This window comes from Octodon degus, unplaced genomic scaffold (genome assembly GCF_000260255.1).
Source record: "Octodon degus isolate 3935 unplaced genomic scaffold, OctDeg1.0 scaffold00095, whole genome shotgun sequence".
NCBI classification, from domain to species: domain Eukaryota; kingdom Metazoa; phylum Chordata; class Mammalia; order Rodentia; family Octodontidae; genus Octodon; species Octodon degus.
Window position 1 is genome coordinate 7,013,733 of NW_004524671.1, and position 27,924 is coordinate 7,041,656.

The 27,924-nt window shown below is 42.1% G+C and overlaps 1 protein-coding gene across 6 annotated transcripts in view; it reads right to left on the reverse strand.

Annotated features, from left to right (window-relative positions):
- Nucleotides 1-27,924, reverse strand: part of Pcsk5 (proprotein convertase subtilisin/kexin type 5) — a 433,314-nt gene that overhangs the window by 127,261 nt on the left and 278,129 nt on the right. For 5 of the 6 annotated variants that reach the window (XM_023722966.1, XM_023722964.1, XM_023722965.1 and 2 more), the window contains 6 exons: nucleotides 25,273-25,375; nucleotides 23,198-23,391; nucleotides 19,903-19,987; nucleotides 16,406-16,503; nucleotides 15,852-15,981; nucleotides 15,329-15,444 (listed from right to left, as the gene is read on the reverse strand). In XM_023722966.1, the coding sequence (XP_023578734.1) occupies nucleotides 15,329-15,444; nucleotides 15,852-15,981; nucleotides 16,406-16,503; nucleotides 19,903-19,987; nucleotides 23,198-23,391; nucleotides 25,273-25,375 (726 nt within the window). Of the gene's footprint in view, nucleotides 1-9,654; nucleotides 12,251-15,328; nucleotides 15,445-15,851; nucleotides 15,982-16,405; nucleotides 16,504-19,902; nucleotides 19,988-23,197; nucleotides 23,392-25,272; nucleotides 25,376-27,924 lie in introns of those variants that run through there. The other variant, XM_023722968.1, reaches the window with a different exon arrangement.

Genomic DNA, 27,924 nt, shown 5'->3' on the forward strand with positions numbered 1-27,924 from the left:
AGGAGAGGGGAAGGGGGTAAAAATGTGATTAAGGTGTCTTATGTACATGCATCACCTCCCCATGAGGAACAGGGCCACCATATACTGCAAGCATGTGAAAATAAACCTTAGAAATTTAGTAATGATGTAACATGTATTTACCACGCATAACGATGGCTTTCAATTATGCCAAGTCTCACTGAGGAAGTCACCGAAAGTTATTTTTTTCTATAAAATAAACAAGCTGTAGTATTGCTCTTAACTTGCGTATTTATCAAAGTTCCATGTAATAGGTTTTTAGAAGACCTCATTGCTGAATAAAATAAAAGCTTTAAAAAAAATAAACAGAAACCCCAACCAAATAAAAGCAAAAACCTGAGAAGACACAAGGAGGCAAATGCTGCTTCTTCTGACTTTCATGCAATGAAGCTACAGCTTATGAGCACCTGCCTGTAGCTGAACTCCTGGGGGCAGAGTGGGCGCCACAGGGGTGTCCTTGGAACTGTGGGGCAGTGTGCTTGGACTGCTGTGACCCTGAGCCCAGGGACCACAGAGCACAGGACCCACAAGGACTGCGAGGTGCCTACGGAGGGACTCATGCTTCGGTCTTACGAAGCGTGGCTGGGATGATTAGACGACCTAGCTGAGGCAGCCGAGTGCTGCTACCATGCAGTGGAACCGCATGCTGCACTGCTGCGTCCTGGACAGAGGAACGGGGCACGCTCGGAGCCTACCCTAAAGTAGGCGATCAGAAAACAAGTGACATTGGGCTGGTGAGATGGCTCAGTGGTCTAAAGCACCTACTTAGAACAAGCTTAGCAAAGCACAGGGACCGCGGTTTGATCCCCAGCACCACATGTGAGCTGGCCACACACACACACACACACACACACACACACACAAATAAATAAAATTAAAAAAAAATTAAAAAAAAACCAAAACAGTGACACTGCAGTGAAGGAAGTACAGAAACATAAGGCTCATGCCTCCGCCATCTGCCCAAACTATAGCTGCGTGCAGCTCCTGGACTGCAGAGCAGCCATGGAAGAGGGTGACAAGGACTTCCCCTTGGTGGGGGGAGCGACACCCGGCCCAGCTCAGTGGTCATTAAGGGTGAGCTGGCTCAGTGGTTACGGCAGCATGGACAGGATCAGCTGCTGCTGGGTCGATGGCTGAGCCAGTGGCACAATCCCACAGTCCTACCGAGAACTGTCATTCAAGCTCAAGCCACCCGTTAACAATCTCCACACCACACTGTCAGCCAAATAGCACAGGTGTTCTGGGCTTGTGTCCTGCTCATTAGAACACTGCAGCGGCTCATTAGCTGTTTTTGTTCTTTTATATGAAAAACCACTAATTTGCCTCAGCTCCACTGGTAATGGTTGGGCAAGGACTGTTCGCAACTTCATAATTCCTCAGTGCATATCCTTTAAGAATCTGATTTGTGCAGTAGTGACTCTTAGGAAATCAAAAGTAGGCATCTCCAACTCAGGAACGACGTGTCATCTCTAGCAGTGTTTCTAATAACCTGGGGTGCTCACAGATCAGCCTGGGGGCTTGCAGGAATATGCATTTTGATTGAGTGGGTCTAATTATATATATATTTTCTGTTGCTATTGTCTCAAGTTAGCATACATGTCGAGAATTATGAAAAAGCACTCACTGATTACTTCAGAGTTCTGTGCAGGTCGGAAGTCTGGATTCCTTGTGGTTTGGCTGCTTCTCCTTGGGTTTTCGAACGTAGGACTCAGGTTGCTGCAGCCTGAATTTTCTGGGGTCTGTGAACATGAATGTGCTCCGGGTTCCTTCCTGTGGCTCACAGAATGCAGGTGGGTTCCTGTTTCCTCACTATCGGTGGTGGTAGTTTGTTCTCAGTTCCTAGAGCTGCTGTACTGTTCTCAGTTCCGTGCTTTTGTCTCCACTTCAGGCATCTTCATACCATCCAGCGAGGGTCAACTCCTCTTTTCTTGAGTCTCCCTGACCTTCCCTTTAGTCCCAGGCCTCTTCTTTTACTGGATAACCCTGAATGATTTGACCTTGGGTCCACCTGGAAAATCCAGACTGATCTGCCTATCTTAAGGCCAACCCCACGCTCTTCTGCGAAGACCCGTCATCACAGCGCAGACTCAATGGGGGATGCACACAGAATTCGCAGGCCTTCAGCTATGCTCGCCAATGCCCAGCTCCCTTGGCTCCTACTGCTTCACACGTTAGGAAGGTCCTTGCTGTAATGTCCAACCTTTCAGAGCTTTCAGTGGTACTGAGCAGCTTGCTGTGGGATGCGTGCCATAGGGTCAGCATCACAGTCTAAAGAGTCAGCTATGCTCAACCCAAAGGTTCTGTGGGAGAGAAAGTCTTCTGCTGTGTTCCTCTTGTGGCTTGGAGGATTCACAGGGTGACCCTTAAGGTGGAAGAAAACTAAGGAGTCGATAGGCAGAGAGCAATGCTGAACTTATACAGAATCAATACTGTAGTTTGCACCCGACACTGAGTCAGGGCTGTATCTTCTCACTTTCTCAGCGCAAGGATTCACTCACAGATTTTTTTAATCTATCAATTGAAGCGTTGTTAAGCACCTAAAGTATGACATATTTTGTAGGTTCATGAGATACAGGTGTTTGCTGATTTTGCCCCATTTAAAACAGAATTCCATAAATCAAACAAATCTCTCTCTCTCCCTACATCCCTCCTTCCCTCCCTCCCTCAGGTATTGGGAATAGAACTCAGGATTTTGCACTTGCCAGGAAGGCACTGAGCCACTGAGTTATGTCCCTGGCCCCAAACAAATACTCCTACAATAACTGTCATAGAGGAATTAGAGGTTTGCATGAAAGCCCATGATAGGGAGACCTAACTTTGACCTTAAGGATTAGCTAATGAAGAAATGACATCCTACCTGAGCCCACATGATGCACATGAGCCAGGGACAATTAGGGGAGGAGAGCATTTGTAAAGTGGGAGCATAACCATACAGGAAAACTCTAGGGTGTGGTGCAGAATAGAAGAATCAGGGAGGTTTGTTAGGTGGGAAAATAGAGACTGGGGCAGAGCTACCTCCAAGAACATGCAAAGGAGTTTCCACTTTATCAAAGGTAATGCAAAACCACTGGAGAGTGGAGTCTCTGATAGAGCCAAGAGCTGTTAAAGAGCTCTGGGGCTGCTGTGAAGAATGGAGGAGTGGGAGGCTGAGGACCTGTGCATGAGCTAAGTAAGGCTGGCAGGAAGGGGCTGCAGCAGCCTGGGCTGTGGTACCCTGATGCAGGGTGGTATGCCCTAGGACAGTGCCATCATGCTAAACAGCAGAATGCAATTGGAGGCAGACCTTGGAGGTAGAAATGTTTTGACGTAGTGATAGCTCAGATGTAGGAGCCAGGGAGAATTCAGCAGAGGTGGCTTCTGATTTTTGCTGCATCTGTCACTCTTTCTTCACTTGAATCAGTTATGAATGACGTTCCTACAGATAATGAAGGCTTATGTTTTCTTAATAGTCTGTGTTATATTGTCACCATAATGAGTCAGGGGTGACAGAATTCTGTCTAATACCACCTGGACAGAATTTGTACTAGAATGTTCAGTACTCTAACGTTTTCTCCTGTTCCCAGGGCTGACCACTTCCTTGCTCCTCCCTTTCAGCCTGGGCTGCTGAATGCAAGCAATGGCCTCCTGCCCATGAACAGTCAGCACAGGGGGCCAATCACACCCTCATGTCTTCTCAGCAGCCGCTCTCTGGTTTTCTCAGGTCCACGATGCGTTTGCATATATGACCCAGGGGATGCTGCTACTTCTCACGGTGCCATTGATCACTCTGTGGACATGGTGCATGTTCTTGGGCGGGCATTGCTGTACTCATTAGACAACATGGACCTCAGGCTGTCAATGTCACCTAAAATATGTAAACCTGATGCAGCCCCTGTGGTCTGGGCAGAAGTCATCCCAGGCTCTTGGCATTTCTCTTCCTGCAGGCTCTGATAATAGATCTTCCAGCTACCACTGTCCCTTGTCTATTTGCATATTTCTAAAAAGGGGATAAAAGCAGGCTACTGGGAGTCCTGAAGCAATAATCCCTGCAGAGTACGAAGTTCTGCACCGGGAGCCCTCTCTACACAGGAATTAGTATCACATTGTGGTAGGACATCACATTGTTTCCTTTTGCTTTTTCCCTGGTGATGACAGTATAGAGTGAGGGAGTTTAGCAGGAAAGTGGTCCTGAGCAGGCCCCATGCAGGCCTTGCCTGGTGTACTGCTTGGGCTGTGGACATCACAGCAAGGAGGGGCTGAGGCCCTGCAGCCTCCTCCCGAGAGCGCATCTGATGCTAGCCCTGAGCGGTTCCATCCTTTCATTCATCTCGCTCCAAGTGTCATTCAGTCCTCTGGAGACTGAAGCAAGCACAGCTGCCTCAGCATTCTGAATGAACGCTTCCTAAATAGGTTGGCGTGAGGCCACGAGCTGACTGGGGCGTGTCAACTAGTCTCTCTGGAAAGAGGCCCGTGACTTTGGTGAGGAAGTGGAGGAAGGGTGACTGTCCACGGGCAGTCCCTTTCCTGTCCACCCTGGTCTTGCCTTTCTCCCCTTCCCTTCCTCTGCATATCCAGTGTGCTCCCCAGCTGGAGTGCCAAGTGCTTTCCATTGATTGATTGATTATATTTTGGAGGCAGGGTCTCACTCTGTAGTTAATGCTGGCCTTGAGCTCACTATGTAGCCTAGGCTGGCCTTAAACTTGTGATCTTCCTGCTTCAGCCTTGAGTCCTGGAATGCCAGGTGTGCTCCACCATGCCTGGCATGTGGTCTCCTTTACACATTTCTGTGCATTATATGGGTTCTCATGAGTGTCCTTCTTAAGCATCCTAACCTTCTTTGCCTTACAAAATCTAGTTTATTCTTTAAGACTCAGGTCAAATGTCACCGATTTCCTTTTATGCATTAATTCCATAAATATTTATGAAACAACCTGGGGTAGACACATAAGCTACAACTGGTAACAAGACCTACAAAGCGCAGGTTTTATGGAGCAGGCTGATAAGCAAGTAAATGAACCCAGTAGGTCACATGGTGATAAGCATGAGGGGAAGATAGAAAAAGGGAACAGGCTGGGGGCGTAGTAGAGGGCCTCACTTTCTGAGGAAGTTGTTTTCTTTTATGAAGACCTGTAAAATGAGAATAAGCCAGGAGGGAGACGAAGGCTTCTGTTCAGAGGTAGTTTTGGAAAGGGCAGAAGTCAGGCATTAAGGTAGTGGTACACTTTAGAAGTACAGCTAATGGTACTTCACTAAACAATTGGATTTGGGGTAGAAAAGGAGCCCTGGGAAACTAGGTGAATGTGTTGTTCTGCCACAACAGAGACAGCTCCTGAGAGAGGACAGAGATGGTTGTAGTGATGGGTAGGAAGCTGGGGAAGAGAATTACCTGCAGCTTCATTGGTGTAGCAATGATACATGGTTTGGACATGGTTTACTCCTAAGGGCTCACGTGTGGCTTGGCCTCAGTATGGCTGGTAATGTCCAGAGAGAGAACTTTTTACAGGGGGTCTCTGGGGACACTGTTCTTGTAAGAGACTAAGGTAGTTTTCATGAGCCCCTCACTACAGGCTTGCTACAAAAGAGAAAGACTGACTCTTCCTGCATCTCTGTGACTTCCTGTCTTGTCTTTCCTCCTCTTCTGGGCAGTCTATACATTAGGCTTTCAGCCATGATGGACTTTCAGCTGCCAAAACTGTAAGAGTAAAGTAAACCTCTTGTCTTTATATAGTATCTGACCTCAGGTATTTTGCTATTGCAGTGGAAAATGGACTAATACAGATGGTATTTAAAACAATGGGACCAAATAAGATCTCCTTGGAAAATATAGAATGCAAAGGGAGGAAGAGAGGATCTGTATTTTGCTTTCTTGGCAAACTACCCTCACCCCTCCAGTTCTGTGTCTTCCTTGGCCACCACCTCTTTGTTGTAAATTTCTCTCCCAACCCCTACCCCTCTTTTATCAGCCAGGGTCGTTCTATGAGTTTAGGCTGGCCTTGAACTCACTGTGTAGCCCAAGCTAGCCTTGAATTTGCAGCAATCCTCCTGCCTCAGTCTCCTGAGTACTAGGATTACAAGAGTGTGCCACTGTGCCTGATTTGTAAACCTCTCTTTCTTTATAGGGCTATATTAAGATTCTCACAGACCTTAGACACTCCAACCTCTGTGATTTGCACATGATATCAAGTATATTAAAATTCACCTTCATCCTACATTAATTATGTAATTCTTTAGCAATCGAGTTACAATTGACTAGTTTGCATATTGTATATATTTAATTAAGATAGCATTTAATTCTGACCTTTACAGTTTTATTTGTACACCTCAGAGCCAACTCTATTTGCAATGTTTTATTCTGTTCTGGGTGCCCTTAGCAAACTTGTAGTGCAAGAGCATAGGACCTCAGCACTTCATTGGTGAGACGAGCTTACCCCTCTGGAGTCCCAATATTTTATGCTCACTTAAAGACTCTTAAATAGCTTCTGTTTTTTTTTTTTTTTCCTGTGGAACCAGGGATTGAACTCAGGCCCTTGTGCTTGCCAGGGAAGCGCTTATTCCACTGAGCCATCTCCCGGCCCCTTAATAGCTTCTTGTTATAGACATGCTTTTGTCTGTTTTCTCCTATTGTACATAAGCTGGAAGAGGACAAGAATCTCAGAGGTTGGTGTGTGGCAGGGATACTTACTAATGTCTATTTGTGAAAACAATTAATTTGAGCTTCTAAAGAGAAAAGGCCAAGGCCAGGGTTTCAGTGCGCTTTCTACCTTCACTCAGGAAAGAGCTTACACTGCTTTGCAATGTGTGTAACGTGACTTACCTTTTCCCGGCCCTCTTTAACACGGAGGAATTGGTGCACAAGGCTGAAGCAGTAAGTTTGGGTTCCAGCCCACCTCTGCTACCTCATTGGGTATGCATCCTGCCTGAGAATTAATCTCTGGAGCCAGATTTTTGTGTGAGCCCAATCAACTGCAGCCATTTTTATCAAAACCCTAAACACACTATGTTCTTAAAATAGTAAATGATTTTCTAAATGAAAAAAAGTTTAAGATTTTAGAATTCAGGATTCAATGAATGTCTCTGGAATTTTCTAGAAAGAGTTATGTAAAATATCTTTCATTGCCTGACCCCTGACACTGTAAACAGAAACAAAACAATCCAAACAATGGATGGGATCACTTTACAGAGATCTTGCAAGACAATAATGGCAGAAGTCACATAATCCTACCATCCTTGAAACTGTCTTGGAGGTAGGAAGAGTCCAGCTGCCTTTCTGGTCATGCCTGGCTCTCTGAGATGCAGGACACTGTAACTGCATCCTCCTTGCCAAAGAACTGAGCCTGAGCCAGAGCAGCACCTCTTTGTGAGGAAAGGAGACATGGTTATGTGGATTATGCTCCATCACTAGGTGCCAAGTGGCCCCAGTAAACCACAGGGAAACTCAGTGCATCTTGGCTGTGCCCTGCTAAACAAGTCAAAGGCTCTAAAGTGCTCTGTTAAGAGCTTCAGATTTTAAGGGTTGGCAACAAAAATAGCATTTGGGAATGGATGTTGATGAGAGAAGAAAGGCAGGTTTATGCTTTCTGTCATCTACACATATTGGAGTTTAGGGCCAGGACTCAGCTTGGGCCAGGTGAGGTCAAGCTGAAGCTGGCCTTTGTTCGCCTCTGCCACTTTGTGTTAGTGGATGGCAAGAGAAGTATTGAATAGGCCAGAACACAATCTAAAACTCCTCTCAATGTACTGCTTCCCTTTCTAATGCTGCTGTCTTTGTGTAAGGCTGGATAATACAAACACTTAGAAGAATGCACATGATTTTGTATTTCATCAGTATGATATTCTTTTTATGTGAGAGGGCTAAGGTTCTCTGTATTTCCATACTCAGATGTCCCCAAATTGCTGGTCACTGGACAGAGAAACTTTGTCACTGAAACAATCACTTCCCTTTCTCTACAAGTACTGTACAAGTTCCTCAAACAGAAGGGTAGATTGTTGGGTGGAAATTCAGGTGTGACACAAGAGATTGGAAAAGAAGTGACAAAAATTGGACCAATCTGCAGTTGGAGACTACTACTGATTAGCAAGGTCTTCTCTGGAGGTGAGAGTTGAGAAGATATCCTATCAGCCTTCAGCCTTCTAGTGTTTAACAAAGACTTTTCTCTCTTGACTAATCTATCAAATATTGAATCTCTGTCCTTTAGCCAGGATAGCATCCTGCTGCCCTGAACACCTCTCATGTTGTAAGCTCTCTGGTAACAGACCAATTCCAGTTCTACAAGTTCCAGGAAACTTATTCTGACCAATCTGATTTAAAGGAATCCTTGCCTATTCTGAATCTGACAATTTTATGTCCATGTGTTTGAGATCTGGAATCCACAACTTTCTGTAATGTTCCTGTTAAATTTTCAAAAATCTTTTCATCTATTTATTTTGTACAGGGTCTTGCTACATAGCTTGGACTTGTGGTGATCCTCCTGTCTCAGCCTCGCTGATGCTAGAATTACAGGACTGAGTGACCACACCTGGTTTTGGTGGCTGGTGCGGTGTGCCTGGAGTTATGGGGCTGGCATAGCATGCAGTACCAGGGATTGAACCCAGGTCCTCGTGCTTTCCAGGCAGGAGCTTAGGCTGCTATCTCCCCCACCCCGTTGTTATTAAATTTTTTATCAAGTGTGCCACCTCCATTTGTTTCAGGCCGATGAGCTTTAATTTTCATGTATATGAACAGATAATATGTGCAACTCTATTCTAGAGTTTAATTTAGAATCTAGAGAAAATATATTCATATCAATGTGGATATACTGCATTCTTACACTGTGTAGCACTGAGTAGGTAGCTGATCAAATGAATTTTCCTCTGTCCCTCTATTGGAACTTTGTACTGAAAAGCCTCTCTGGTACCAGTTAGGATCACCACATCTATCAACCTAGTCAGAGCAACACTTATTTGTTGCTTAGGATGACTTTTCACTTCTCTTCCCAAAAGTCAGGATGTAAAAACTTCCGAGCTTGTGACCGCATCTCAAGTAGGGCTCCCAAGGACCTATGTTCCACCACTTCTTCTTGCTCACCGTCCTGTCACCCCCGCAGCGTGTCCTGGAGATGTTTAGGCAAAGTCATCTGCTAGGCATGCATGGATACAGCTGTCAGTGTCATGCAGAATGCACCAAGTACAATAAAGCCACCCAGCTCTTTCACAACTCGTAAGCTCCTCAGCTCTTTGCCCCAGCCCTTGGTTTCTATCCCTTTGCATGCACACTGGTGGACAGAAGAAAAAGTAGGTCCAGAGGACACACACACTGGGACCAACACCTAGGATCACACTAAGCTTTTCCAGATTTCTAAAATCTGGAAATTTCCACCTACTTTCTAAAAATGGGATTTAACATGCATTCACGTAAAATCTCACCCATTTCTTTCTTATATGGCTGTTTGGTTTTTCTGTAATTTCTATCTCAGCTCATCTTTTTCTTTCTAATTTTATCTTGTTTCTTCATTCATCTCCACCCTGAGGTTAATATTTTATTTCTATTTGGAAACAGAACTTTCTCAAAAGCTCACCCTCTCAGAAATATTTATACATGGGTACAAACAGATCAAATAAACAGGAACTTAGGTTAATTTAATAGAAAAAATAAAATATGGAATAACATTGATTTTGGCCAGTATCAATTACAACCATTCTACTATATTTTACAAAAAAAAACAACTGAACATTTTACACATGTACAGTATTTTTTCAATAAAGTGGATTCAGATTTAACAATGGGTCACTTTTCATTAGTGAATTAAAAATAAAAAGACAAAAGAGAAGATAGAGGACTGTGTCTCTAGAATGTTAGAGCATTTGTCACATCTCCAAACTTTGTACTATTACATATATCTCATTATGAATATATATATTTATACATAATATATAACATTAACTTAAACTTTTGAAGCATTATGTTCTAGTTAATAATGTTATGTAGATAAATGAGGCAGTAACACACTAGTGGTGACACCAGTATTTCCACAACGTGCCCCTGCAAGGCCAGTGGGAAACACAACCCACAATGGATTTGGTTGTCATGTTGATGGTTATTGGTCTAAGAACACACATCATTTTTATCTTTCATATCATAGTGACCGCATGCCTCAAATATCATCAACTGGATCAACTAACTGGATTCTTTTGCAGGCAAATTTCATTTGCCACCTGCTGTTCTTGAACTTGGATTTAGGCTATGTTTAAATTTTTCCATTTAAAGATAGTACCTTTAAGTGGAAAGACTATATTCCATACTCAGGGTTAACTTTGGTTCTTCATGTCAGAAAGGCCTGCAGTGTTCTAAGGAGGAGAGTTCAGCAAAATCAGTAGGTTCTCTAGCTATGTGTGAATCAATATGTGACTCAGTAGCATTATAATACTATGAAGAGGGTCATTAGAGTGTTACTTAATATTAATTTGCCTTGGATTGGACATTCACTTTGATGTCCAGGAATGTTTTCAAGGCAGGCTTTTTCTTAGCTTGCTATTTGGATGAAGGCCTTATCATTCGCTCCCCAGCTCCTTCCTAGGACCATCTATATTGGAATCGTTCCTCTTCTTGGTGTCATCGTGGAATTTAAAGCTTGTGAAAGCTTGAGGCTTTCAAGACAACTGGTAATTCTCAAAGCAAATGGGGTCACTGTGCAGTTTTGATATGAAAAATAAAACCTGATTAGCAGTCTACTCTCCTCTAAATGGGGGAACTATAAAGAGATCCATCAGGCTTCATTTCTGATCCAAAACAGTTCTCATAGCTCAGTCTACAAGATTCCATGACATGTTTATGGAGTCACAGAAAAGTGGAGAAGGAATGTGGAAGAAACAAAAACTAAAATCCCCAAACAGAAAACCCCAGATAATCTCAATGACCTTCAGTGGACAGGTATGTAAGAGTGTGGTCTTGGTACAGAAGGAGAGAAAGAGAAAATACAGAACCAGGAGGGTACAATCATGCCACCCATATATTCAATTTCCAGTTTTATTTTCATAAAATGACAAGATGAAAAAAAAAAAAAAACTTCTAATAAGCACCATTGAAAAACATTGCCCGGCCAACTTGAGCACGAACATAAATATTACTTAAATAAGTTCAATTTCTTTAAAAATACAGGACCTCTTAGAAACTTTTTACTTCAGGAAGAAATTTCCTGCATCATATCCAAAATGCTTCCCACCATGACAAAAGGAATTTCTGATGGGCTTTGAAAAAACAATGCTATGGGGTCAATGGTTAGATAGCACCAAGAGAATGTGCAGGGTCTACAAAGTTAGCACTCTGGACTTCAGGGGGCTAGGTCGGTCCCAGCTCCTTTATGTACCTCTTCATTCTTCCCGTTGCTAATTTGACTCTACTGAACATTTCATGTAGAATGACCTAGTCGATGATGAAAAAAACAATGGAAAAGCCAGTAGCAGCAAGTCTCTCTGATGAAACCAGTGGAGCAGACTTATCAAGTAAGCAAAATGCAAAAACCAGTACATAACACACGAAGGAAATCACGTGTGGGAAGTATCGATGTTGGACCATGAAACACTAAGACGAATGGTGCTGAACACAGCTCTGCAGGCTGTTCGTAATGCCCTCTGGTTTAGTTTCCTATCATTTCCCCAGCGGTGAGCTCAAGCATGAAAACGACTGATGCAAGAGCTTTCTGTTTCATTTTGATCTAGATATGCTTCTGTGATGTTTTGGAAAAACATTTCCAGGCATCTCAAAGAGGAAACACGCAAGTAAATACAAAAGAAAAAAAAAATGGACCTTTGAACCCAGGGCAGGAAATCAAATCGTTACTTTAACGTCAAATTTGGCATCAGATACTTTGGTCATACAATACCGTCTCTGTGGTTCTGGCTGCTTAGCACTAAACATCCAGTTATAAAAGGTAGGCTTGTTGTAGGTTTATTATTTTTTTTCCATTTAAGTTCTGACAAAACAGTTCACCATCTCCCTGCACAAACTTGAGAGAGAGAGAGAGAGAGAGAGAGAGAGAGAGAGAGAGAAAGAGAGAGAGAGAGGGGCTTTCTTTTTTTTTTTTTTTTTGGCTTTTTTTTTTCTTTTAATAATATGGAATAATCTATAAGTCTACAGGAACAAAGAAATCTTAGATGGCTGCTCAGCCTTGGAATGTACATGTTTTGCAGCAAAGTTGTTGAAGGACCTTCCGCTGGCACAGATTATTCTTTTTCACAAGCATACAGAAGCCTCCTTCGGCCCAGGACTCTTCCGTTGCTTTTCCAGAAGTCAGCAAGAGAGAAGGGAGTGGAGGTCGAGAGCACGGTGCACACACATGGAGGGAGGTTTTGATTGGCCAGAGAGGCAGATTAGGGGGTTGGAGGAGGTCATTCGGGAACAGTCAACAGGGAGGAAATTTGGTCCACCCAAAGTGATTTCAGCCAACAGCATTGTTTTTCAAGCAGTCCAACGGGAAATGTGATTGGTATCCATTTGTGAAAGAAAAAAAAAAAGGATTGAAGAAAGAATAAGTTAGAGATCAACCATAACACAAGTAAGGAATTTTTCTTTTCAGAATTCCCTGGAGCAGAAAATATATAGTCACATGTACCATATTTCATTGAGTCCAAGACACAGTATTTAAAGATGCACTACTACTTTAAGTATCGCAAAGAAAATATCGCTTCTTATCATGACTCACTGATTATAATTTTACAGTTATGAAGAATATTTGTTAAATAATATTGTTTTGTTTCTATGCTCATGCAATAATCTCTTCTTTGAATACTGAACAAATTTAGCTTTGGAAGCTCTTTTGAACTGTGGTTAAATGGCACACAGGAGGTAGAGCCCAAGACTGACAGCTAGGTAATGACACTTAGGTGCTGTCCATCTGCTAGTCAACAGCAGTGGTAAGTGGCTATGAGTTGTTAAAGGACTCATCTGGGTTTATGATGTCCAAAGTAAAAAAAAAAAAAAAAGCCATGTCTTAGACTCATGGAAATATGAGAGCTGAAAGGAAGCAAATAGCCCCTTCTTAAAGGCAGTTGCCATGTGATCTGAACAGCCTGAAGAGGCAGCAGAGACCTTGTTCTTCAACTGACTGAACATGGTTCTTCGTTACCCACTTCTGCCCACAATCCTGATGTTCCCCCTTTACCAGCATGCAACTTGGTACAACTTCAACCATGCTAACTGACTGTGGTTGAGCAAAAGCATCGCAAGCGCTGAGGTGCCTAGTTCCAAGTGACAGAATTGAAGACTTCAAGTTATCGTGGATGGCCTGTGTCAGCCACCTGAAAGACTCCATCAGTTTTCTGGTAACTGACTGACAAAACATGCTGGCGATATTTTCAGTCACAAGGAAACCATGTTTTTAAGTGGAGGTGAGGTGGCACTTTCTGGTAACTAAAAGGTGATACTTACATGCCCTGGAGTGGCATCAATTCAGGCATCTCACTCCAGCAGGGTATAGTGAAACACTGCCCTGCCCCCAAAGCCCTGAGAATAGCATTTGAACAGGTCCAGCCCAAACATGGTGGACCGGTGATCCATCAGGACAGCCACAAAGGTGCTGTCACCATGGTGCACATGCAGGAGACCATGTACGATGTCTGATGTCCACCTGTTTCTAAGGCTTTTCTGAGATTCCTAGAGTGGATGTGTGGAATCACCATGCAGGGTCAGAATCACTGTCTTCTTCACTTTGTGAGGATAAAGGAAACAGGCACAGGAAGTTCACAGCCTGCCCAAGTCTGCAGCCCGGATGTGGATACTCTGATTCCACACCTGCTACATTCTGTGAACCACAGTACCGTTCTGCCTCCCTTTAGATTTCTGACAGAGGACACAATCAAAAGGAGGGAAAGAATAAGCCTAGACCAATGATTTTGTCACTAAGACGTTGCAAGTGTGTACTTTCTATCTTTATCACTACCCAATGTCATTCTACCTCATTGATATGTGTTTTCTGCACAAAGCTTAGGCACAAATTTTAGGGTCCCAGCAATGTGAATTTCACAGACAGTCAAAATGCACAAAAAGTTGCAAGGGCACATGTTACATTTACTTCTGGGGAACAGGCTAGATTAGTGAGGCCCCTGGGCATGGGCCAAGCTGTCAGGGGGAGAAGCCAGCGCAGATTGCTCAGGGAAGGCTTCGCGTGGGAGACACACGGGAAACCTTGGAAATGACCCACTCTCAGGCCACTGCTGGGACAATGCAATCAGAATGTAGGGGAAGGCGTGGGGTCTTAGCACCTTGTCTGAGAATCACTGGTGCAGAGAAAAGAAAAAAACAGACTAACATTTCCAAGCCTTAAGTTTTATACTTTGTTCTATCACTTCTACTGTCCCAGCCTACAGGTTTTTGTTTCCTGAGAGATTTGAAAATTAGTTCCTAATTTCAAGTCTTCACAAAGGATTCAGGCACTGTTTGAGTATTACTTACATATAAAAGTTATGAACAATATGAGTTATAGGAAAGTAGATTGAACTACGTGATCATCATGATTGAATTTTGTGCTGGTGAAGTTTTCTAAGGTGCTGTACAAACACAGGACACGGGGTGCTGACTGAGCACAATGCTTAGTGCCAAAAGCAGAACATAAAAAACTCTTGTATGGGGTATTTTAATGATCTGGTAAAAAAGTACATATGGAACATGATTTTAAAGAATTATGTCAAAAATTAATCAAAAAATGCTATACATTACATGATTTCAACTGTATGACATTTTGCAGAGGGGAACTCTGGAGACTGTGTCAGTGATTTCTGGGGTTTGGGGGAACAAAAGAAAGAAGCAGAGCACAGAAGAATCTGAGGGCAATGTCCTGTCCTGGGTGACCCCATAATGGTGGGTACGTGGCATAAATATTTGTTTAAGCCCACAGAGTGTACAATGTCAAGAGTAAATCTCTATGTAAAAATATAAACTTCAGATGAAAAGGATGGTTAGGCTCCCATACTGTAACAACCATGCCACTGTGGAGCCAGATGTGGAATCTATGGGAGGCTACCATGAACACACAGTACACCTCTGGACTTCCTGCTTCATTTTTCTGTGAGTCTAAAACTGCACTAAAAGTAAAGTTTAATAATAATAATAATAATAATATCCTAACTGGCACTATATTGGCTTGTGGGACTATAGGTAATATTTATTTCTTCTGACAATTAAAAAAATACAAAACTAAACCCATTAGAGTCATCCATTCATGATGAATAAATGCCAACAAGATATAAGACTTGCCTTATCTAATGCATGCTTGTTAGTTTCTTTTTGCAATGGATATGCATTTAGGCCTGTAGTGGAAAGGCGCTCTCTGCTCAGATCTAAATGTGCAGGTGTACTCACCATCCTTGCAGATGGCTCCCAGCTGGCACATCCCTGAGTCTAAGAGGTACCCACTAGGGCAGCTGGTGCAGTTCTTGAACCCTGGGCCACTGCATGTTAAACAGTTGTTGTCGCACCTGGAAAAAGATGTACAATTTTTAACCCTATTGTCCATGGGAGGTGTGTTTATCATCAGCTTTTTAATGTGCTAAGCTTATTCTCTCTTTGAGGAGGATATAAAAATCTTTTCCTTGCAAAATTGTTAGGTTTGATCACACTAAAGGAAACAGTGGGTGGCTACTGATGTCACTGGGATGCAGCATGTAGCAGAAGCAGCAGTACTGCTTTTAAAGTTTTAAGGAGGTCATGCCGCCAAAAAAAAAAAAAAAAGATCAGATAACTTGGGTTAAAGCTGTAAGGCAGTATCCACAGTTAAATGATTCCACTCTGTCACTCATAATTCTAAGTTTCCTCCTTAGCAATGAAGGCAGTCCCATAAGGACGCAGGCACCAAATGCTAAGGCCACGCACTGGATGCACTTACCTTTTGCAGGATTTGTACCCGTGCTCTGCAGAGTGGTCCAGGTAGTAGCTGATGCTGCAGCTCTGCACACATCTGCCCTCTTCCATGAAGTAACCCTCCGTGCAGTTAATGCAGCCATCAGCACCTGCTCCTGAAGTGCAAGAGACATGCAGGAAACAGAAACCAAGCCTCAGGGAAGAGTGCAACACGGGCAGTGCTTTTCAACAGTTTGGGAAAATGACATTCATCTGTTATAATTTTGTGTTATACTTTAATTGTGCTTTTTCTTCTTTTTCTTGTATGGGAGAAACCCCTCCTATTTTAAACTGAACCAATTTGTTCAAAGCACCTGCTCTCTTTGGAAAGAGAAGACATCGTTGGAACATTTGAGTTTCTCAGTGAGGAGAGGGTGTTGGTGGTAGACTTTGCCTAAAAATACACACACGATTATCAAAAGAGAAATAGACTCTTCTACATTTTCCTTAGACATATCAAGTGGGCTGAGTGAAGGATAGCTAGAGCCAGACAAAGATAATACTGGAAACAGAATAAACAGTAGAACTGAGAGAAGGTACCAGCACACGTGGCACAGAAGCGGTGGCAGGGCTGGCAGTCCTGGCCATTGAAGTACCATCCGTCTTCGCAGGTGACAGAACATCGGGTTCCCTGCAGGCTGGGAGAAATGTAAATGCAACGTAAGCAGACTTTTGCAATCCATGCCCAGCAGCCAGGACTTGCCAGACTTCATGTGGAACAAATACGCTATCCTCCGAGACCAGCGGGCTTGGGGGATGTTCAAAGCCAGGGCTCTAGCCTTATGCCCTACTTTTACCCTCTTGGTACGTATGATGCGATCTGTAGCATATGCACATGCTGGTCAGCTCTAGGGACAGTCTCCTGAACTTGTCACATCTTACCACCCAGCAATCTAAACAGTATCTGACTGATGAAACAATCAATCATGTTGCCTAACAATGTGCCCAGCACTCCCCTAATATCCAGACCTACTCCACAATAAATTTAAAAGCTGTTCCATAATTCTAATTGCATAGAAGCACATAGTAAAATAAATTACAACTCAAATAAAAGTTTAACAATGACCCCTTTCCAAGTTCTGGTCCAGAGTCCCTGGAGTAGCTTTTCACATTTTTAAGTGCTTCTAATTTTTAAACTTTTATTGCTTCTATCAAAACAACAGAATTCTTGGGCTGCAGATATGGCTTGGGGGGCATTGCATATGCTTAGCATGCACAAGCCCCTGAGTTCAACCCCTATCACCACACATCACACACATCACACACACACACACACACACACACACACACACACACACACACAAAGTCTATTACATTTCCTGAATTATTTACTTAAGACACTCTAGTAAGGGATTTAGTAAAAGTACCTACAGTGCTGCTTTCTCAAATATCTTGACTTCTCTTATTTTTTTATGTTTCTGGGAGTATCTATATATCACATTAATTTATACTGCATTTGAGTTTCTACTGTCTACCTTGTACAACGAGACAGTATCTAATAAGTTGCCAGAAGGTCAAATAAGAAATGCATACTTCTCTTCCCCTCCTCATTTTGTCAGCTGTGAGATTTCCCGAAGCATACAGTTTGATTTTCAAAATTATGATACACAGAATTTACAACATACAGTATCAGACACGGAAAAACTAGTCTGATGGAAACAGTGGAAATGTCATCCTGCGTCAGCATCAAGTCACTGACAGCACTGCACTCAGGACCACGGTAAACAGCTGCTGGATTTTTCAGTCTTTATGTTTTTCAGTTGGGATCTTATTTGACTGCTCCATGTGGATAATACTAACTTTAAAAGTTAGAGTTTATTTTTGCTATGTTCATGAAATAAAGTAGTGAAGTACAAAAATCACAGTAGACAAAAAAAAAAAAAAGAAAGATAATATCCTTTAATAGTTCTTGCTAGCATTTTACTTCATTTTCCTATTGGGTGTTATATAAAGATATTTTTCCCGCCTGCTTTTTACTTCTCTGTAAGAATTTATAGTCTCCATGGGCCAGACGGTTTTAGGAAAATCCAAGCGGCATCAAGCAGACAGAGGCAGCTTCATGGGAAGTGTGGGACCTTCATAGACCTTCTTTCTGGCCAGACAGCAGTCACTTAAACAGCCTTGTAGAGAAACCCCTCCTCCCTTTGTGCAATGGTAGAGACAGGACACTGCGTCCAATGGGTCTCTCGGAGGGAAAAGGGCCCTGGAAAACATCACAGTTCCATAAAGGATGCCTGCTTTTCCCAGGAAAGGACAACTCTTCTGAGCCAGCCATTGTTCCTCAAGAGACTGAGGCCGCAGTCCGTAGGAAAAAATAGGTACAAGAGGGGCATGGAGCACAGGGTGGTCACCACACCCTGAGGCTGCAGGCCCTGTGAGACGGAAAAGCCCAGTCCTAGGGAAGCCTGTGCCCTGCTCTAATGAACCGGCTGGGTCAGACCTGTGCATCCACAGTAGCTATGGAGCTCTTAAAGCATAGCTAACGCAGGCCAAGTAATGGAACTTTACATTTTTATATCATTTCAATCAATGTAGGTCTAAATTTGAGAAATTTGCTCTTGGTTTGATTATTGGCATACATTACAGTACATCTGGGACCTCCTGGCTTTTTAAACTCTTTCTCAGCTAGATTAAAAAAATGGAGACATTTCTCATAAAAAGAATTGTTGTCAGGATTGAGTTGTTCTTTAAGAACATATATGCCAGATTTTGAAAATTTAATAAGGCAACAAAAGAGGAATATAAAATACATTAGTTTTTCAAGCTTGCCACATGTTTAAATAATAATATTTTGGATATATTAGCCTGAATAAAATATTTTATTAAAATCAACTTCCTCTGCATTTTACTTCATTTAATATGGCTACTGGCATATTAAAATTAAATGTATGACTCTTACATTTCTATCAGACTGCACTGATTTAACTTTGTGAAGTGCTTGCTCTGAAATTAAGAAAGTAGTCCAAGTAATCTTTTATTTCTCATGGGCCAATTATGTACAAAGAGCTAGGCTAAGAGCCTTACAATGTTACTGTAGTTTATTTTTCACCATAATTCTACAAAATGTGAGCTATTCTAAGATGAGATAATGGAGGCTTGAAGTAGTTAAGTGACTTGCTCAAGGTCGCAGCGAGGCTCCTCTGCACCAGTCAGCAGAGGACACTTGAGCCCACACGGCTCTCCCTCCCTTCCATCGTCACCCCACAGTTCCTTCACGCAAAGTACGGAGGCTGAGCAGTATGGTACTCATAAGGAGCTTTCATCTTGAGATGCAAGCTACTCAAAGCAAACTAACACCAACTGCATTCATGAAAAAAAGAACAAAGCTACAGATCATAAATCTAAATGAAAATAATGTCTAAAAGTGATGAATAAAGGCACTGTCAATCCTGAAAAGGAATCCAGTAGGAGAGAACTATAACTCCTCACTGAGCCCAGAATGGTCTGATCTCCCCACCTTGACCCAGAGGCTAGCAAGTTGCTTTGTGCTGTAGACTCTTTTTGTCCGACTCTGACAATAAGTGAATCACTCATTCAAGGAAAACTCCCAGTGCTAAATCTACATGCATACGATAGCGTAATGGAACCATGCCTGAAGTACTTAAGATAAGAGAATGACTGGCTATGTGCAGAGAAATAATAAAGATAAGAGAGTAACTTTCCACCATCCAAGGAATTAATCAGGTGGATAAAATATAATTCACTGGCATTACCTGCACAGTAATCCTTGATCTGCACAATGCAGGCAAAAAGCATGAAGGATGCTTCTCAAATTGTCATTTTTATTGACTTGTATCTGACTCACTTGTCTACAGAGGATTTATTTAGCTTATAACCCTTCCTTAGCCAGGATGGCTTCCAATTTTTCATACCTAATGGCAGAGATAATGCAAATTGCATTCAAGTTTTTTCGTAGGAGTCAAAGCAAGGGTAGACAGTAAGAGTGTTATTACTTGTTTAGTCCTATTTTTTTCCCATTTTGTCTGCATTGAGAAGCTCCTTGGGCTGTGCTTTAGTAAATTCCCTCACTCTCTTACCTTAGCCCATCCCTGCATTCTGTACAATTATGGGATTCAGTACATGTCTTGCAATTTTCACTGCATTTCCGGCAAAGATTTTTCTCTGTTTTAAAAAGAGAAGCACCATTATAAGTTAGTTGGTCAAGAGGATTCCATAAAAGCATGTGAAGATGTTCTAATGTTTGCTAATGTATTAGTACACAGCCTCAAGTAGGGAATTGCAGGGAAAACCTCAGAATCAACATTTGTTATTACTTCTCCATAAAACAAATCCAAGCTCAGCCTGCTGCCCTGGGAAATAACTGACACTCATTTGCCAGCCTGTAGGCAGGAGAGCTACAGCCTACTTAGTTCTTCCTCGAATAATTTATAGGCCTTCCTCCCCTTCGCATTCCCTTTCCCAAGCAGAGTTTCCTAACTCCCAACACTAACAACTTCACTCCTGAATCTGTGCCTATAGTTTTCAGGATTCTCTCACCAGTGGCACTAGAAAAGGGAACTTACTGTGGAGATTCAACAGAAAGTATTGCTTATTTCTTGCCTTGACTAAAACAGTGCCTTGTACTTTATGTCTTCTGTGGAACTCATATAAATCTAGTCTCTTTCAGACAACATCTATGTTCTATAGAGTAGAAATGTATTGGTTTGAACAACTGCACTGTGAACCATGGTTTCCCTCTTCAACATAAATCCAGGTCCACATGGGAGGAAAGTAGGAAATGCACTATTCTATTGTGAAAAATGGTGATTTGGTATACCGAGTAAGGGATTTTACCTGGGACAAACTTTTGCGAGGGGACATGCCATCTGCTCTGATATTCCAGGAGATTATATTCCCAATGTATCTGTAAAACTGAATGAAACTTCAGCAGTTCTCCTCCTTTATCTGTCTCTAAATGTTGATGTTCTTTGGGGTTCCGTAGGAGCTATTAAGCTCTTGACAATACTGTGGTATTTATACATGGTACTCATTATGCTATTAAAACTGGCTGTGGCCTGGGACAGTGGTGGGAGCCTACAGCATGTGTGCTGCAGTGGGCTGTTGGTATCACTGAATGCTCTAGAAGGGTCATGGTCATTGGCCTAGGATATGAAATTACACATCCTATATTGGCCTTTTGCTTTTAGTATTTTTAGTGGGCAAAATCATGATCTCTATGCTCATTTGGTAAGTGGAGATTACGATGATACCCACTTTCAGCTTGTCTTGAGAAATTAATGAAATTATTCAAGAGGATAATATAAACTGTAAATGTACTGGCAGTAATTATTCCTAGTCACGATTATAGTGGCCACCATGTTGTAAGTAAAAGAACTCTTTACAGGAGAAAATTATAATGAAAAGCAGATATATAGGAGAGAGATACGCAGACATCTGAACTAATACTAAGTGGTAGCTACGGTAACTGAATTTCTTTCCTCAATTATCCTACTCCCAGACTCTCCAAAAAATGATTAGGCCCTTAAGGGCTGGAGGAATAGCTCAGTGATAAGAGTCCATTCATAGCACGCATCGAGCCTTACCAAGAGAAAACAAAGGAATCTCTCAGTTATTCGTAATTTGCCATATAATATCCTAGAATCAAATTTTTGTTCTAAGATTCAGCCTTCTTAGTAGAATTCTGACATTACTCTCCAAGGAATACTGAATATTTCTGTGGATTCTTAATGCTCCTTTTCTCCTGATTCTCCCTTTCCTTATCAGATTGTAGCTCACGATCCACATTTTAGAGCAAATAAGAACTGTAGAGAAATCCCTGCTCTCTACTCAAAAGGTAGGATGAAAAACTCATCTGCTACCCAGAGAGATACCTGCTTTGCTTTAGAGAATCTCACGTCTCATGACACAAGATATCTTTTAAAAACAGCTCTTGTTGGCTGAAAACAGGAGAATCACTATGAGTTCGGTCTACATAATGAGACCCTGTAGAACCTGCAGACCCTGTACCAAATACATAAAAACAAACGAACAGCTCATGTTCCTTTAAACTTGGGCTTTCTTATTTGTCAGATTGTGCAGAAACATGATATTCAGTGTCATTATACAGCATGGTGTGACACCTTTGACAAGAGAAGTTATCTGGAAATCAGAAATAAAACAAAAGATACCTCCAGCTCTTTGCAGGGCCCCACTGGAGTGCTGACAGGCATGTCCAGGGATCATCTCTGACAGGGATGGTGAACCTGTTAGAGCTTTCAGTGATACAAACAGCCTACTGTGGCATGCATTTCCCCAAGTTGGCCAACATGGCGCTAGGGCATGGTCTTTCATTTTGTTTACTAGTGATAGTGGATAAGGGAGACTCTATAAAGTTTTATATTATAGCATAGATCTTTATTTGACAAAGTTGCAAGCTATTACAAGACAAAATACCTCCCAAATTCTAGTTTTGTTGCCATGTAGGAAATTATTCAGTTTCACCTCTAGCGAAGAGCTTTCATTTTGCCTTTCCAGTAAACTACATTTGTCATCTTACATGCGACCTCATAAATGAGTTACATGCGTTTGACATATGTTCACTCTTTGTTTATAACAAAACCATGCTTTTTAAAACTTTTCACAGGGCACATTCTTATACCACACCACCTGTTCACACCTGGGGCATGTGCAGTAGTAAAGAGCAGGCCCAGCTGCTACCTGGTTATCCTTTATACACCCGCCTAGGGGGCCCATGGCTGGCAACTAAAAGTTTGGATCTCTCACTTTGAGGGTTTCTACCACTCTGCTGAGAGTGCTCAGGTTGTCTAAACTGTGTAAAAATAATATGGCTTAAAACAAACACCTGCTTTCCTTTGAGGAGTCTGACGTTTTGGAACATGCCCAGGCTTGGCACTGGGAGCTGGTCAGGTAGGCATCTGGGTCTCCATGGAGATTCAGAGGACATTTTACACATTTGACACAAATTCTTCTGGTGTAATGAAGCACGTCCTGAGTCACTGTACTGGGAAGGCACTCTTGGAAGGTTGTCTCTAGTTTTCTCTGGACTTCACCATTTCTCTTAGCTGATTTTAGTTTATTTCCCTTTGCTCTAATAAACCATAACTATGTATTCAAGAGTACAAGTATATCCTGAGAATGATGATCATTCCTAGCGAATGTTGACTCTGGACATGGTCTTGAGGACCCTCTACTATAGTCAGATGAGAATTTTTATACAGTGCTTCTAAACTGTCTCTTAAAATAAATTGGCTAGAATCTATTTGATATGAAGCAGTGTGCAGGTTTCATAAAGGATGAATATTCCTTCCAATAGCATTGAAATGAAAACCCTACACAGGGTCTCTGAAAGATGAATATTTGAAATCAACTCACTGGTGTCCTGATAGGTCCCATCAGGGCAGGGGATAACGCAGCTGTTGGTTTCTTCACTCAGGAAGTAACCATATTTACATGACAGGCATTGGTCACCATGGCTCCCGAAGCAGGACTCACAGTTGGGTGCACACTTCCGGCAGCGCTTCTTGTCAGCATGGTAGTGGCCCGGGGGGCAGCTGGAGACACAGATCCTGCATTGCAGAACAATAAGAAAGAAGGCTCCATCACCAGTGACTTGGTCCTTAGTGGCCTCAGCCTGGATATGAGTTCTGAACCAGGATGACAAGGACAAACCCGGAGAGCTGAGCACTGTTGGGTAAAGCATTTTCCCCGGGCAAGAGAAACACAGTTACATCAGATGAGGTGACCCTTGATCCTAGCCATCCCTTAGTTCAGGTCCAGTGCTGAAAGGAAGGTTTAGACGCTGCTGTTCAGGGTGGAGGCTAATCTCCACAGTATGCCTGGGGTGCTGAGTCAGAGGGAAAGTACATGGGAGCCCTGATTTTATGCAAAAAAAAAGATCACTCGAATGGGGGTCCTTTCTACTGTTGTCTGGGTCCTGTACGTGCACATGTAGGTAATAGTCCTGGTTGTCTGCTACAGTCTAAACTAATATAAAAATATTTACATTTATGTTGGTTATGAGAAGCTGTTTTTCTTAATAACCGCACATAACTGAAAGACAAAGCTTAATTAATTTATTTCTTCAACAAATATTCATTGAGCACCAATTAAATATCAGGCATTTCCGAAGTACAAGAGATCACAAAGTCACTGAATTAGTTCAGGTCTTTTTCCTCAAGGAAATTAGATTTTAGCACAGACTTAAACAGGGATCTGAGCCTGTCTGGCTCTGGGTGCGTGCTTGGGCTATGGTGGCACCACATGCAGCCCTGCAGAGTGACTTCTGCCTGAAAGAGGAGGGAGGAGGGAGAAGGTGGCTGCACAAGGGCCATGGGCTAGGGAGGACGTGGTGTAGTGGGTCAGTCCATGCCCTGATCCCACTGACACATGGTACCTTTCGGTACCCCAGTGGAAGACTGAGAACACTTGGTATGTGCTGGGGAGTATGGCAGAGTGTGGCATTTCCACAGAGGCATACACAGCCAGAGCATCTAACAGGAACTGAGAGTAAAGGACACCCAAGGAGAACAGGTAGATTAAGTCTGGGAGCCTAGTATCACCATGGTCACCGTTAGCAGCAATATGCTTTCAAAGTGAGGCTGAGGATAGAGCTCAGCGGCACAGTGCCTGCTTGGCAAGCGTGAGGTCCTGAGTCTGATTCCTAGTATGAAAAAAAAAATGCTAAAACCATAGATTTTAAAATGTTCTAACCACAAAAATAGGTATGTGAGAGAATGTTTAAGTTGAATAGCTTGATTTGGCTACTCTACAATGTGCATATATTTCAAAATACCAGGTTATACACTATAATTATGCCTTTAAAAATATTTAGCCATTTATTTATTTATTTATTTAATTTTTTGGGTATGGGGAATCAAACTCTCAAACTCACGTTTGCCAGGCAGGTGCCGCATCACTGAGCTACGTCTTTGACTAAATATACTTTTTAACACAATAATTAAAACAAAGAAACAAACAGACAAAAACTGGGAGAAGGCTGAGGTAGTAGGATTGCTAGTCCAATCCCAGGCTGGGCAACTCCATGCGACCCTGTCTCAGAAAAGGGCTGGGGATGTAGTACAGTTGAAAGGCCTTGCATTCAGCCCTTAGTACCATACAACACCAACAACTATGAACAACAAAACAAAATGAAACAAACTGGAGAAGAGCAGGCACATGCCTCGCTGATTTCTCCAGCTAAACATGAGGAGAGCCATGTCTAGTTTCACAGCACAAAGCCTGTTATGTGCTTTGTAACTCAGCAGAATTTTCATCACTGCGGATTCTACAGGTGGGCAATGAGCCTGAGCAGCAGCACCTTCTCCAAGCTCGGGGCCTGATGGGTGACCCGGAGAGGTGGTGGTTTCCAGCATGCACCCCATGTTGCTGGTCCTGTGGGATCTCCCAGGACTGTGGTGAAATGCATGGGATCTGATGAGGTCTCTTACCTGGTATTGTTTTTCAGCTTGTAGTAGTAGTGCAAACAGTCATTGCAGTGGTCTGGTCCAGGCCCATCACAGCCCACCTCACTGCACTCAGGATCACAGGGGCCTTTCCAAAAGAGATTGGAGCAAAAGCAATGCATGAGCCAAGCACTCTGGCGGGTCTGCTTGATCTTGACTTTGGTACAGGATAACATATCACTTTCTTCCTCTCACATAGTGACAGTTTTTTTTTTAAGACAGAGGGACTAACAGCTAACGTGATTCTAAACTCAGAGATAAACTTTGGACTTTTATTACGGAAAAACTAAATCACCTAGGTATCAACTATGTCAAATCTATAGAAGGCCCATTCTTCAAAGTGCATATGGCTGCAAAGTAGGAGATAAGAAATAGTTCAGAATTCAAATGAACACTGAGACTATTGCAACGGGGTGGGGGTGGGGGAACTCCTGCAATCAATATGCAGAACAAAATGTTGGATTTATACAAAATCTAGATGTTGACCAAAAAAAAAAAAAAGATTATTACTCAACTTCTGGACCAAACTGCCTGGTTCATTCAAAGTCATTAGAGGCACAAAACATCCCTGAAATACAATGACCTGGAGAAGCCTCATTATGTCACCTGCACAAGCTTATCAGCATCTTCGATCACAAAGCAGGTACCTTAGGTACTGACAGTAAATTCAAAATTACATTCTATCCAAAGACAATGAGCGTCTCCATGAAAGAAAATAACATAATGTGTAAAATAAGAGCTAACTTAAAAGAACGCCAGGCCTGGGATGAAGGTACCTAATTTCTCTTGCTATATATTCATTGGTACAGAGAGGGAATGCAGAAAGAGAAAATAAAATAGTAAATTATTTTGTGATTTATGAAAAACTTTTTATTGATGTGAGCTACTTTCCACTGAAATAGACAAATATTAAGCCAAGGGTACCAGAGGTGTTCTGTATCCTGTTTTAGTCAAAAAGGACTTATTGAGAACCATGGTTTTCCTATGACATTATGTAACTATGTCCAAAATAACTGAATCCCAGAAGCATAAACTGTTAGAACTGGGTGGAATGACTCAGAAAAAATTCTGGTAGTCTAACAAGATAATTTCACTAATGAGATTGATTTTTTTTTCCTAAGCATTGACAGTGATTGGTCCAGGATCATATAGCTAGAAGGGTTTGGATCAACACTGCCCTGCAATCTCATCTTCATTTTTTGCTTAAAGGTAGCAAATTGTGTGCTCAAAATGGCCTCGCCACCTGAATGGAAATAAGTCATTTCAAATGCTGCAGAATTGAAATATATTCCAGATTAACTACAAAAGTTATTTGACACATTGATTATTCCTGTTTTCCCATAAGCATTACACTTTCATTATATTAAGTTCTATAGCTAGTACAACTTGGGGCAGGTTAACTGTCCACCACTGTCCAGCAGAGGACAGATGGCTGTGCGGGAAAGGGCTTAAGTCCAGCCATCTCTGGGTCTCAATGTCCCTGGGACTCAATGAAGCAGAACAGGGATCTAGTTATTTATAACATCATCTGCACCTCTAGTCAGGCTGCCTTCCAAATGAAGGTAAAAAGTCTCACTTCCAAAGGAAAGGAGTCATGAGGGTCCTTAAATTTTCAACAGATGATTTCGTGAATTGAAAAAGAAAACCCTAAACTAATTTATTCTTGATATGTGTTGACAGGGCTTTATAGGGTAGGTTCACATGCTACGCTCCTTCTCTGATAAACTGTCCCAGATGCACTCTAGTATTGGAGGTTGTGGGGTAATAATGAAGTAACTGTCTCTGTTCTATGCTAACTGCCAATATCAATACTTTAGAAATGTACTGAAAACTCCACAAAATTATTTAGCTGTGCTCAGAGTCTTAACTTTACCAAAATTCAAATTTGAAATATTAGAAAAATTTGAGTAAGAAATAAAGTGATAGGTTTCTATTGTGGTCCATTTCTGTTTTTGGATATACTTTCTCCTATCAAAGATGACAACATGATTGACATCTATAACAGAGTCACTCAAGAAGCTCAAAGCAAACCAAGGCAAACATCTCATGTACTCTAGCTAGCTTCATTGGCCCTAATCAGTCAGCATTTTACTGATTCTGGGAGACTATGTATTTAGAATAAAGGAAGGGGCCGGGGGGGATGGCTCAGTGGAATAAGCATTTCCCTGGCAAGCGCAAGGGCCTGAGTTCAATCCCCAGTTCCGAAAAAAAAAAAAAAATAAATAAAGGAAGTAGAAAGTAGGTATATATATATTAAGATATTCTGCTCAGGTGATTAATGTAGTACATTTATCTCAGTATTTAAAGAAAAATTCTAGAAATATGGCTTATCAAACATCTCTAGTCTAAAGAAGGTATATTACACTTCTATTTGTACAGAGTTCTCTATTAGAGGCTTTCTCCATTAAGTGTTAAATATTATATTTCGAGATTCAATGGTCTTAGAAGTTATAGCCAATGCAACAAGACAGGGGTCAAGGACACAATGAGAAGGACAAAAAAAATTTTACAATTTGCAGGTGATATGGCTATAGTACTGAGACCACCCAGAAATCCAACTCTGGACTTATATTAAGGACAGAGTGAAGCTATGTGGACAAATATTGAGTAAAAGTACAGCAACCAACAAATTTCCTA